Source organism: Pseudonaja textilis, chromosome 1 (assembly GCF_049901715.1).
Source record: "Pseudonaja textilis isolate UNSWEBS1 chromosome 1, rPseTex1.2, whole genome shotgun sequence".
Classification (NCBI taxonomy): Eukaryota; Metazoa; Chordata; class Lepidosauria; order Squamata; family Elapidae; genus Pseudonaja; species Pseudonaja textilis.
Window position 1 is genome coordinate 7,689,535 of NC_141990.1, and position 13,932 is coordinate 7,703,466.

The following is a 13,932-nucleotide window of genomic DNA, read 5'->3' on the forward strand; positions in this document are numbered from 1 at the left end:
CTTCAGTGATTTTAGCAGCCGGTTCTCTGCCTGGTTGCTGGGTGGGCGTGGGCATGGGGGGCGTGGCCTAGTCGGCCTCCTGTACGGAGGGTGGGGAGTTAGCCCTCCCTGGGCTCTGTAGGCTTTCCTCGAGTCTCTGGGAGGCGAAAATGGCCTCCCCAGATTCCGGAGGCCAGAAATGGGCCCATTTCTGGCCTTCTCTTAACTTCCGGGAGGCCCATTTTTCGCCCTCCCCGAGCATCTATGCCGGCCCTACACTTACCTGGCATCCGCGTCGGGACTCTGGGGAGGGGAGGGGTAAGGGTGGGAGGGGCCATCCAGGAGTGGGATTTGCCGGTCCACTGAACCTGCCATAAAATTAGCTAACGGTTAGCTACGGGTTCGCCCGAATCGGGGCAAACCAGTAGCAGCCCATCCCTGCATATATCCCAATAGGGAGGACAGACTCTGGGTCCCTTCCCCAAAACTGTGCCATCTGGTGTGACTCAGGAGGGGTGGATTTGTAATGATAGTTCCTCCCCCGCCAAAAATACAAAACATGGATGTGTCCCCCCAAAGCTTGCATCAGGATGAGTGGATACTCAGTTGATGAATTGTAGAGTATTTTAGTTCTGATGGATGAGTTGTGATTTCTGATTGATTAAGTAGTGATTTGATTAGTTCTGATTTCTGACTGATTAGTTCTGATTTCTGATTGATTGTTCTGGTTTGTTTAGTTCTGATTTCTGATGGATTAGTTCTTTTTGATTAGTTCTGGTTTATTTGATTATTCTGATCTGATGAGTTCTGATTTCTGATCGATTGTGATTTGATTAGTTCTGATTTCTAGTTGATTAGTTCTGATTTTTTTGATTATTCTGATTTGATTAGTTCTGGTTTCTGATTGATTAGTTCTGGTTTCTGATTGATTAGTTCTGATTTGAATAGTTCTGATTGAGGAGGATTTCTGATTATTCCGATTTGATTAGCTCTGATTTCTAATTGATTAGTTTAGATTTCTGACTGATTAATTGTGGTTTCTGATTTATTATTCTGATTTAATTAGTTCTGGTTTAGTTCTGGTTTCTTCTTGATTATTCTGATTTGATTAGTTCTGATTTCTGATTGATTAGTTCTGATTTGGTTAGTTCTGATGGATTAGTTTCAATTTTGAGTTCTGACTATGGTCTGTTGGTTTTAATACGATGTGTTAGCATTGTTGTCTTTTTCATTTGATTTGATGATTCTTTTTTATTCCCAACTAAAGTTACATCTGAGTTGTGCAACCATATAAATAGATCTAAATAAACAAATGACACCCTTCCCAGGACTTGAGCAAGTTGGAAAATGAGGGTAGGCGGGCAAACTTCAGAGGGATTGAAAGAAATCTGACAAAATTTGTTGTCCCCATCATTTGTCTCCTGAATAACAAGGACAGCTCAACAAACCCTACCTGGGGAAATGCAAAATAAATTCTTAAGGCCCTTGAGAATAAGGTAAAAAAAGAAACTACCAGGAAGGAGATTTGCAAAACTGCCAGGTGGATTTCAGTCCAGCTCCACAAAACAGATAAATCCTAGCTCTCTTGGTCTAAGAGAGAGTGGTCTAAACCAAGCTCTCACAAAGTGGTCAGTATAACCCCCCCCCAAGAGTGAGTGGGAATGTCCAATGAGCCAATCAGTGATTGGATGTCAAAAAGGGGACAATAAATGGCTATACGCTGACTCTGTAAAACCGCTTAGAGAGGGCTGTAAAGCACTGTGAAGCAGTATATAAGTCTTAGCGCTACTGCTATTGCAAACTAACTCTGCCACTGTCAGGCAACTGCTGCCCATCCTGCCAAGGTGGTAAAATGATCATTGTTAGGAGTCCTGACTCTGAAACCCGTTCAAGGGGCTTTAAAGACTATGACTCAGGCTTTGCAGTTCTTGCACTGCCGGGTTCAATCCTTGGCCTTCCATCCCTCCAAGGTCGATAAAATGAGGACCCAGATTGTTGGGGTCAATAGGCTGACTCTCTAAACCACTCAGCGAGGGATGTAAAGCACTGTGAAGCAGTATATAAGTCTAAGTGCTATTGCTATTGCAGGCAAACTGTGCTCACTGTCAGGAGTTCGATCTTGACCGGTTCAAGGTTGACTCAGCCTCCCATCCTTCCAAGGTGGATAAAATGAGGATTCATATTGTTAGGGGCAAGATCCTGACTCTGTAAACCTCTCAGAGAGGGCTTTAAAGAACTGTGAAGTGGTATATAAGTCTACGTGTTCTTGCTAGTGCTATTGCAGATTACCTCTGCCCACTGCCAGGAGTTCGATCCCCTCTCAGCCTTCATCCTTCCAAGGTCGATCAAATGAGGGCCCAGATTGTTGCGGTCAATAGGCTGACTCTGTAAACCACTCAGCGAGGGATGTAAAGCACTGTGAAGCGGCCTATAAGTCTAAGCGCTATGGCGATTTTTTTCCCCCTCCCTCCAGATCCAAAAGCTGAGCAGCTGCCTGGTGGAGACCAGTAACCGAGAGGGTCCGGTGACTGCCACGCACACAGACTACCACCGAGACAAGACCAAAGACCCCCATGCCGAAATCTGTTGTCGCATAGAAAAAGCTGGGCCCGCAACGGTACCTTGGCTGGAGCACAGGAAAACAGCCTTGTTGCGTGCGGAATCTTCAGAGGCACCTCCTGCTCCGGAATCAGGGAAGGGCGCAAAGAGTTTGGTGGAGCTCTTGGTAAGTCTCAAAGGACATCCCATATGTCTGTGGAGATTCTCCGTCATCCAGGCCACGGTTGTTCCCGCCCCAAAGGTGCTTTTTTTTTTTCCCAAGGGGCAACTGGGCTGGCTTTGCTTTTTTTGCTTGAAGAGGTTTCGCTTCTCATCCAAGAAGCTTCTTCAGTTCTGTACCGAATGGTGGAGGATGGGAGGATGTATACTCCTTTGCGCTCATCTGGTCGTTTGCACTCTCTCTGAGGATCATTGAGGCCACTTGGAGGTTTATCTGTGCCCTCCGGGTGACCTGAATCAGAGTGCGAATGGGTGTGGAGCCTTTTGGGAGCTGCTGAAAGGATGGTGTTGTAAGCAGGAGAGAGGTGGCGTCGTATCCGTCAATTTATTTTTCAAAGCATCAGAGAGAAGCAAAAATGTTAGGTAACTAATCAAGGAGAGAGGCAACCTGGAATTAAGGAGAAACTTCCTAATAGTGAGGACAATTAACCCGTGGAACAGCTTGCCACTAGAAGTTGTGGGTGCTCCGTCCCTGGAGGTTTTTAAGAGGAGACTGGACAGTCACTTGTCTGAAGTGGTTAGGGATCTCCTGCTTGAGCAGGGGGCTGGACTAGAAGACCTCCAAGGTCCCTTCCATCTCTATTCTGATTCTCTGTTGAGAGAAAGCTATCCACTCAGAAGAAGACCATCCTCCACCATTCAGTCCGAACTGAAGAAGCTTCTTGGATGAGAAGCAAAACATCAAGTCCATTTGCCTTTTAAAAAAAAGCATCTCTGGGACATTTAAGAAGGAGTTGGCCTTGCAGTCTGCTTTTGCTAAGAGAGAGGAGTGAGAAAAGCAACTTTGGTTAAAATGGACCAGGCTGGTGAAGTCTGTATCTTCCAAGGAATGTTGGAGCTCATGATCAGGAGAATTAATTGATATATTAGCTCAGGTAAGATTGGGGAATGTGAGAGATTCGTGAATTCAAATATCCGTTCATTTACTTACCCATTTGTTCATACTTTTATTTATTTATTCACTTATTCATTTGTTTATTCAATTATTCATTCACTCACCCGTTTATTCATTCATTTACCTACTCATTCACTTACCCATTTGTTCATTCATTTCCTTATATATTTCCTTATCATTTATTCACTTATTTGTTATATTCATTCACTTACTCATAGAATATAGACCATAGAATAACAGAGTTGGGAGGGACCTTGGAGGTCATCTAGCCCAACCCCCTGCTGGAGCAGGAAATCCTGCACCGTGTTACACAAATGGTTGTCCAATCTCCAGTGTTGGAGCATTCACAACTTCTGGAAGCCAATCGTTCCACTGATTAATTGTTCTCACCATTAGGAAATGTCTTCTTATTTCTAGGTTGCTTCTCTCCTTGATTAGTTTCCATCCGTTGCTTCTTATTCTACCTTCTGCTGCTTTGGAGAATAGCTTGACTCCCTCAGCCCCTCAGATATCGGAAGACTGCTATCATGTCACCCTCAGTCCTTCTTCTCATGAAACTAGACGTACCCAATTCCTGAAATTCTTCGTAATGTTTTAGCCTCCAGTCCCCTAATCATCTTTGCCATTTATTTATTTCACTTTATTTATTTCTCTTATTAATCGATGTCATTTATTTATTCGTTCCTTCAGCCATCCGATTTAAATGCTCTATTCGTCTCAGTCTAACCCCTCGTGGTATCTGATAATCTAAGCTGCAGCTTACAAAAGCTTCTGTCTTTTAATACAGTGTGTTAGTCAGAGAAGATGCTACCAGGCTCCTGATGTTTGTTTGTTTGTTTTATTTGTTTATTTATTTATTTTGCCATTGTAGACTAACACGGCTCTCTTCCCACATCACTCACAGTTTGTGACTCTGGACTGAATACATCATAAGCAATTAAGTCCAAAGATAACTGTCCCACAAGGAGGACATTCTCGATTTAGTGAACTACCTCGAAGAGGACGTTCTTGATTTAACAGTGGTTGCTTTGCAACTTTTGGACATTACAACAGACTTTCCCAGAGCTTAGGACCCAGGCTCAAAGTTCCAGTGGCGCTCACACCCCCACGATCACGAGATCATATTTGGGTGCTTAAGACTTTTTGCAGTATCCCACGTCTTGTGATCACAATTTTCAGCATTTTTTTTTTAATGCCAGACACCAGAATATACTTCTGCTAAGAACCTTGATGGCACAGTGGTTAGAATGCAGTATTGCAGGCTACCCCTGCCAACTGCCGGCAGTTTGATCCTGTTCTGTCTCGAGGTTGGCTCGGCCTTCCATCCTTCCGATGGAATGAGGACCCAGATTGTTGGGGGCGAGATGCTGACTCTGTAAACAGAGGGCTGTAAAGCCCTGTGAAGCGGTATGTGAGTCTTAAGTGCTATTGCTACGGCAGGCTAACTCTGTCCACTGCCAGGAGTTCGATCCTGACCTGATCCAAGGTTGACTCAATCTTCCATCTTTTTGAGGTCGGTAAAATGAGCCCTCAGATTGCTGGGGGCAAAACCACTTAGAGAGGACTGTAAAGCACTGTGAAGCAGTATATAAGTCTAAGTGCTACTGCTATTGCAGACTAACTCTGGCCACTGCCAGGTTCGATCCTGACCGTCTCGAGGTTGACTCAGCCTTCCATCTTTCCAAGGTTGGGTAAAATGAGGACCCAGATTGTTGGGAGCCAGAGGCTGACTCTGTAAACCCACTTACAGAGGGCTGTAAAGCACTGTGAAGCGGTATATAACTCTTCAGTGCAATTGCTATCACCATCCTGCAAGTAACCCACTGGTTAAAAAGGGGTTCATTTAACAACGGTTACGTTCGCTTCACCCTCCCTCTCCCCTCCCCCCCCGGGAAAGTTAAAACTGGGCTTTGATCAGTTCACCATAGGGATGCTGCAAACAGTCGTAAGTGTGAAACACTTAACCTTTTTCAGGACAATTGTCAGGGGTGGGCTTCAAAAATTTTAGCCGTGGGTTTTCTGCCCAGTTGCTGGGTGGGCGTGGCCATGGTGGGCGTGGCCTAGTTGGCCTCCTACACCATGGCGAAGAGGGGTGATTTTGCCCTCCCCAGGCTCCGGAGACTTTCTTCAGCCTCCGGGAGGGTGAAAACTGCCTCCCCCCACCCCCGGGTTCCGGAGGCTCTCTGGAAGCCGGACACGGGCCCATTTCCAGGCTTCCCGAACTTCATCGTGGCATGTTTTTCGCCCTCCCTGAGCCAGCGCGTGCACCCTGCCCTTACCTGCATCCGAAACGGGCCACGTGGGGACTCCTGGGAGAAGCGGGATGGGCAGGAAGCTGCCAGGAGTGGGATTTGGGGGTTCTCTGAACTGCACAGAATCTTAGTTAGGGGCTCTCCCAGGGGTGGGATTCAAATTTTTAACAACCAGTTCTGTGGGTGTGGCTTAGGAGGTGGGCGTGGTTTGGTGGTCCTGTGACTGGGTGGACATGGCTTGGTGGTCATGTTATTGGCTGGGCGTGGCCAACTCAATATCACTCACATCGAGGCACGCATCTCCTCGCCTGGCCTCTCATGACTGTGGGGATGCTGCAACAGTCCTAAGTGTGAAAAAGGGTCATATGTCACTTTTTTCAGTGCCCGTTGTAACTTTGAATGGTCACTCCACACAGGCTAAGTACCAGCAAAAGAGGGGGAAAAACTCCAGAGACAGTTCCTGAGACAGGAAGTCTAGTCCTGCCAAGAATGTAATAAGGGTTAACGGAGAGGCAGTTTCTGTAAGCAACACCAGAATGTTTCCTTCCTGCCTTCCTTACAGGATTAGTCCAGTAATTTCTTCTAACAACCGGTTCTCCGAACTGCTTAGAATGCTAACAACCGGTTCTAGTGAATAGGTGCGAACTGGTAGAATCCCACCCCTGGGCTCTCCCGAACTCCTGCGAACCCCCAGCTGCCCACCCCTGGCAAGTTCGAACATCCCCTAAACGAACGGCCGTTAAGTTGAGGGTTTTTTGCATTTCTCGTCTCTCTCCCTTTGTGCTTTTTCAGGATGAGTCCGAATGCACTTCCGATGAAGAAATATTCATCTCGCAAGATGAGATCCAGTCCTTCATGGCCAACAACGAGTCCTTTTACAGCAATAGAGAGCGGTACCGACAGCATCTGAAGGAGAAATTCAACAGATACTGCCGCCTGAACGATCACAAGAGGCCGGTGTGTGGCGGTTGGTTGACAACAGCTGGAGCAAACTAAACCGAATAAAATTAGCTCTGTCTTTCAGTCAAACTGTCAAAAAATGACTACTTGCGCGTTTTCTCTGTCTTCGGAAAACCGTCTCTCTTAGCGACTAAACAAAATTGTATCTTTTTAAAAAGGAAAAAAGACAAAAAAAAAAAGACGGTGGTTTTCTTTTCTTTCGGTCTTTCTGTCCTTTCTGTCTTTTTTCTTTCCTTTTTCCTTCTCTTCCCTTTCCTTTCCCCTTCTTTCTTCTCTCTCCTCTTCTCTTTCCTCTTTCCTTCCCTTCCCCTTCTCTTTTCTTTCTCTCCCCTTTCCCTTCTTCCCTTCTCTTTCCTTCTTTCCTCTGCAGGAGGCTGGTGGAATTTAATCCCTTTAATTTAGTTCCCTGCCCCCAATCTTACTGTATTTCCAGGCTTCCTGGTCTCTAGTTTTTGACAAAGAGAACTGAGACCAGCCCCAAAACTTATCCTAATTTAAAAGCCACCTCTTTTCATTCAATGTTTCTCTTAACTGTGACACTTATCAAACAGGAAAAAAAAAAAGCAGCTTAGTGACAAAAGTAATGTTGTACTTATAATTCTGTACAGAAATGACAATGAGCTCAATATAAAAAAGGATTTTACAAAGTAGACATCCATTTGCAAAAAAAAAAAATTTAAAAAAGATGTTCTGGATGTAATATGTCGGAAGCGCGGTGTGCAAAATTTAAAAAATAAAGAATATTTATTAAGATGCATAGTAAAAAAATAAGAAAAGACAAAAAATATAAGTGTGTTTGTTTCTGCCGTCGTTCGTGAAATCGGAGGATGTGGGAAGCTTGCCAGCGTTAGGTTTAAATTTTAAGGGTTGACAATATATATATATATATATATATATATATATATGATAGAATATTTTATCACTTAGGCTGAGAACACGGCTAACAGCAATGCGCTGGTTAAGCTGCCTCGTTCATAATAGAGGAGGGGAAAAAAAGGTTTCAAAGTGATCACTTTAAAAGGCCTGATTGCATCCCATAGTTTGTGGCTTATGGATCCAGTAATCATGATAAAAGATGAACTCCTGGAGCCTCTGCAAGTACCATCATGCACATTGCTTGGCACTGGTGTAAAAGTGGCCTGCCATGGTCACCTCTTCATTTTATTTTTAAATTTCCTGGTGGTCTCCCATCCTTTCTTAGATTGCATGTTTTCAGGAGAACCGCCAAAGGCCGAGTGTCAGGGTTCCAAGTAATAGATCCATATCCAGCAAAAACTCCAAGCCAGGTAGCATCTTCAAGGAATAGCTTTATTGGAAATATCATATCGGCACAGAGTAGAGTAGAATACGGTAGAGTACAATAGAGTAGAAAGGAATAGGAATAGGAGTAGAATATTTATTGGAATTGGAATAGAGTAGAATAGAATATTGGAAATGGAATGGAATGGAGTAGAATAGAATAGAATAGAATAGAATTCTTTTATTGGCCAAGTGTGACTGGACACACAAGAAATTTGGTCCAAATGCTCTCAGTATACATAAAAGATACATTCGTCGAGTCAAGAGTCATCAGGTACAACACTTAATGATAGTGATAGGTTACAATAAGCAATCAAATCATACTAGGAAACAGTCAATATAAATCGTAAGGATGCAAGCGATAAAGTTACAGCCATACAGTCACAAGTTGGAGGGGATGGGTGATAAGGAGTGATGAGAAGATTAATAGTAATAGTAATGCAGACTTAGTAAATAGGACAATGTTGAGGGAATTATTTGTTTAGCAGAGTGGTGGCATTCAGGAAAAAACTCCTTGTGTCTAGTTGTTCCAGTATGCAGTGCTCTATAGCATCGTTTTGAAGGAAGGAGTTGAAACAGTTTATGTCTGGGATGTGAGAGGTCTGTAAATATTTTCACAGGCCTCTTTTTGACTCCTGCAGTATACAGGTCCTCGATTGAAGGCAGGTGGGTAGTAATTGTTTTTTCTGCAGTCCTAATTATCCTCTGAAGTCTGTGTCTGTCCTGTTGGGTTGCAGAACCAACCAGACAGATCTGGTGAAAACAGAGTCTGAAGATTCCCACAGTTTTTCACCCAATTAAAAGTTTTCCTCTCATCCCCAAACACGTGGTCCAATCAAGGCGCTGTCTGGCGCCATCACTCCGCCTTCCTCCGACCAGGTGTGAGAATGTCCTTGGTTCCCAAGATAAAGTATTTTGTTTTGACTACACAACTCCAGCTCTCTCTAATCCCCTATCTCCCTATCCCTTGGCTCCAGTGTGGTAGCACTAAAGCTCCAACATGACCAGTCAGGTCAAATTCAGAGTTGACACCAAAACTTAGATCCAATAGAACAGCATTTCTTTTTTTTTTAAACAAATTTTATTAATTTTACAATTTAAAACAAATCAACAACCCATACACAAATAGAAAAGCCAGAAAAGCGCAAGGAAAAAAGAAAGAAACGCGAAAAGAAAAAAAAGGAACACTTAAAAACATTCTCATTTTCGACAGTTTGTAAGATCTTTTCTCTTCTTAATTTATATCATATACGCACATCTTATCCATATCTATATTTAGATTATACTCATATAAATCCAATTACAAAAGACCCCTAAAAATCAAAGAGTACAAAATCAGATAATAACAGCCAAACACAATTTGAACTTAATGGAACAAGAAGAAATGGAAATAAATTTGAAAATGACTAAACAAATTTATTTTGAATATGCTAATAAACCAGGAAGATGGCTGTCTTATAAACTTAAAAAAAGGAAAGAAAAGAGATTGATATACCAATTAACAGACGAGAAGGGCGACATACAACAAGAGACAGAAAAGAAAAAAGACATTGTACACAAATACTTTGAAGAGTTATATAAAGAAGAAGTCAATGAGGATAAAATAAGAAATTACTCAGATGAAACGAAAGACAAAATAATTGGAGATGAACTGATAGAATTATTAAACAAAGATACTACGTGGTCCGAATTGAAATCAGCAATAGAGAATCAAGGGAATAATAAAACTCCGGGGCCAGATGAGATCCCGGCAGAATTATATAAAGCAATTGCGGAACAAATTGGACCACTGATGATGGAAGTGTTTAACGAGGACTTAACTGGTAGCTAAGATGTCGGACTCATGGAGGGGAGCATTGATTTCGCTGATCCCAAAGGAGGAATCTGACCATAGATACATTAACAACTACAGACCAATTTCACTCCTAAATACTGATTATAAAATATTCTCCTCTATTATAGTCAACAGATTAAAACAAGTTTTAAATCTGTACATACATGAAGACCAAAATGGATTTCTCCCAACTAGACAGATAAAGAATAATTTAAGAGGAGTAATAGATGTTTTAGAATTTTATGAAGCCCACCCTGAGAAACAATCTGCACTCATGTTTTTAGATGCGGAAAAGGCATTCGACAACTTAAATTGGCACTTCTTAATTCAAAAAGTTTATAATATGAATTCAGGCACCAAATTTGAAAATATCATAACAACAGTTTACGATACACAGCAGGCCAATATCATAATAAATGGGGAATACACTGGTCCAATAAAAATAGAAAAAGGAGTCAGACAGGGTTGCCGCCTTTCACCTCTTCTCTTTATATTCGCTTTAGAAACACTCAACACGAATTAGGCAAAATCCTGAGATTAAAGGACTGAAGATTAAAATAGAAGAATACAAATTGCAAGCGTTTGCCGATGATATGGTTTTCTTTTTGGAGGAACCAATAGAAAAAGGACATAAATTGATAAAAGAACTAGAACAATTTGGTGCAGTAGCAGGACTTAAAATCAATAGAAAAAAAACCAAAATTAATGACTAAAAATCTAACAGAAGACCAGAAAAAGGAATTAGAGGTAAGTATGGGAATACAGGTAACAAAGAAAGTTAAATATTTAGGAATCTGGCTAACACCACATTGTAAGACACTCAAAGAGAATAACTATGACAAGTTGTTGCAAGAAGTAAAGAAAGATTTAGAATCATGGAGTAGGTTGCAACTTTCACTATTGGGCAGGATTGCTTTTATCAAAATGAATATTCTACCAAAATTCTTATACTTATTCATACTTATTATCTTATACTTATTTCAGACGATTCCAATTAAATTGCATACAATTTTTTTTGAAGAACTGAACAAAATAATAGTTAAATTCATTTGGCAAGGAAAGAAATCTAGAATTAATGTAAAGGCATTACAGGATTTGAAAAGTAGGGGTGGATTGGCACTTCCAAATTGGGAACTATACTACACGGCAGCTACTCTAGTTTGGTTAAAAGATTGGGTGAATTTACTTAATAAAAGAACGCTATTGTTAGAAGGCCACGACCTGCAGAGGGGATGGCACGCCTTTTTATGGGAAGTAGGGAAAGTCAATCAGTCATATTTCCATAGACACTTAATTAGAGATTCACTATTAACTAATTGGAAAAAAGTACAGGAAAAACACTATTTAAAAGTATCGATTTGGTTATCGACAATGGAGGCAATGATTCACCCAAACAATCTGGACATTACTAAAATGATCAAATATAAAGATTTATTAGATGCACAAGGAAAATTGAAAACATGACAAGAACTACAAGAGCGGGGATTTAAAATAGATCAGTGGGTATACCTTCAAATTTACAGTAGATATAAATAAGATAAAAAAGATTTCGGAATTAATAATAAACTCCAGCACTTAGACAAAATCTTACTAGGATCAAACAAAAACAAATATAACTAAATTTTACAACTACCTACTGGAAGTAGAGTTAGAAGAAGAGACAGTCAAAGGGAATATGATAGCTTGGAGTAGGAATGTTGGACGGAGTATCACATTAACAGAATGGGAGAAGATTTGGAACAGAAACAATAAGATCACTAAATCGGCAGCTTATAAAGAAAACGCTTACAAAATGTTTTACAGATGGTACCTTCCTCCTTCAAGGTTAGCGAAGATGCACCCCAACACGAGTCCAAAATGTTGGAAATGTAAAAATATAGATGGAACCTTTTTTCATATGTGGTGGTCTTGTAAGGAAACCCAGAAATGCTGGCAAAGAGTTAGAAAATGGCTAGAAGAGATAACAAAAGAACAGAGTGAATATAAACCAGAGTCCTTCCTGTTAGGGATTTTTGACAAACAGCTACCTAAAAAAGTGAAGTATATAACAATACATATCTTAACAGCGGCCAGGCTAACATTTGCTCAGTGTTGGAAACTACCTCACATACCTACAAAACAGATGATCATCCAGAAAATCTCAGACTGTGCAGAAATGGACAAACTAACTTTAGCCCTTAAAAACAAAGATTCTTCAATATATTATAACAATTGGAATTGCTGGTATAAATGGTTAGACCAAAGATAGACTTTATATCATAAAGTAAAAAAAGAATGGGATAAACTTATATGAGTGTAATCTAAATATAGATATGGATAAGATGTGCGTATATGATAGAACAGCATTTCTTTACCTCAGTAACTATAACTCCCAGAATTCCTCCCAGAATTCAACTCCCAGAATTCCACAGGAGTTCTGGGAGTTGAAGTCTATACCTCAAAAAGTAGCTGAAGCTGAAAAATACTGCAATAGGGGCTTGCGTAAAGGAAGCCCAAAGGAAAAGGCGTGAAACGGATATTGTGCTGTGTTATAAACCTTGGTCTACAACGATGGATTTTCCAATAAACCTTGGTTCTCGTGACCCACTCATCCATAAACGAAGCAAGGTCGTATAGTACATTCAGCTCAGATGTTTACTAGTTTACTGTTCAGGGTGTTGTGCAAACACAGCCTCCATGTTGGGTTATATTGGTGTTTTAAATGGGATTTCCTTAAGCTTCTTACATTCTGTGGTTTTTAATCTGCCAACTCTTAAAAAAGAAGGCTGAAGGGAGGAAGGGAAGGGGGTAGGGAACTTGAAAAAAGAAGAAGAGATAATTTATGTATCTTTATTGGAAATTATTTGTTGTGGCCCAGGGTGGCATTTTATGCAGTATATCCATTTATGATTATCTTAACCGTTGTTTTCAAAATCAGCTGGACTTTGTGGTTTCAAAGGAGAGACGCCTCATAAATTAACCACTTTTTGCACCCTACATTAGGCTGAAATAATTCTTTGGGTTACTTGCACACTATATTTTGCAAACCCCGCTATAGAACTGTAGGGTGGAAGGGACCTTGGAGATCTTCTAGTCTAACCCCCAAGACACGAGCCTTGATACTATCCTGGACAAATGCTTGTCCAATCTTTTCTTGAAAACCTCCAGTGATGGAGCATCCACGACTTCTGGAGGCAAGCTGTTCCACTGGCTAATTGTTCTAAGTGTCAGGAAATTCTTCCTTATTTCCAGGTTGGGTCTCCTTGGGAGGAGCTTTCCACCCACTGCTTCTTGTCCTGCCCTCAGGAGAGTGAATTGTCAACCTCATTGCTGTGACAGACCTTTAAAAGTTGGAAGATGGCTATCATGTCCCCCATAATCCTTCCCTTCATTAAGCTAAACCTACCTAAATTCCCTTAAGCCCAGGGGATCTTCAAACTTGGCAAGTTTAAGACTTGTGGACTTCAACTCCCAGAATTCCTCCTCCAGGCATGTTAGCTTAGGAATTCTGGGAGTTGAAGTCCACAAGACTTAAACTTGCCAAGGTTGAAGAGCCTTGCCTGTTGTAATGACGTCGCAGTCGAGGTGTTTGATCATGATCAACTGAATCATGATGTTCTTTATTGGAGTCTAGTCTTGCATTTGTACACATTTTTAATTATCCTCCATCACTGGTTAACTTTGGTTACTGCTTAACTTTCGTTACTGTTTAGCATAGTAATTAAGACAATTATCTCTAGTTAAAGTCTAACATATGTTTATTTCCTCTCTCTAATCCTCCTTTAGATTAGTGACTTTGTTTGCCTGAGTTGTATTTGCTTGGAAACATTCTTTTATCTGAGGTTTGCCATCCGAGATAGGAACATTCCTGCAATTACAGCTCTACACTTACCTTAGCTGTTCATCAAACAATTTAGTCCCCAGATCCCCTAATCATCTTTGTGGCTCTTCTCTGC

The 13,932-nt window shown here is 41.3% G+C and overlaps 1 protein-coding gene across 1 annotated transcript in view; it reads left to right on the plus strand.

Moving 5' to 3' along the window:
- GGNBP2 (gametogenetin binding protein 2) overlaps positions 1-7,654 on the plus strand; it is a 55,621-nt gene extending 47,967 nt beyond the window's left edge. Inside the window, 2 exon segments of the mRNA XM_026710302.2 lie at positions 2,453-2,704; positions 6,697-7,654. Of these exon segments, the coding sequence (XP_026566087.2) occupies positions 2,453-2,704; positions 6,697-6,900 (456 nt within the window). The 3' untranslated portion in view covers positions 6,901-7,654.
- Positions 7,655-13,932: the final 6,278 nt, after the last annotated feature.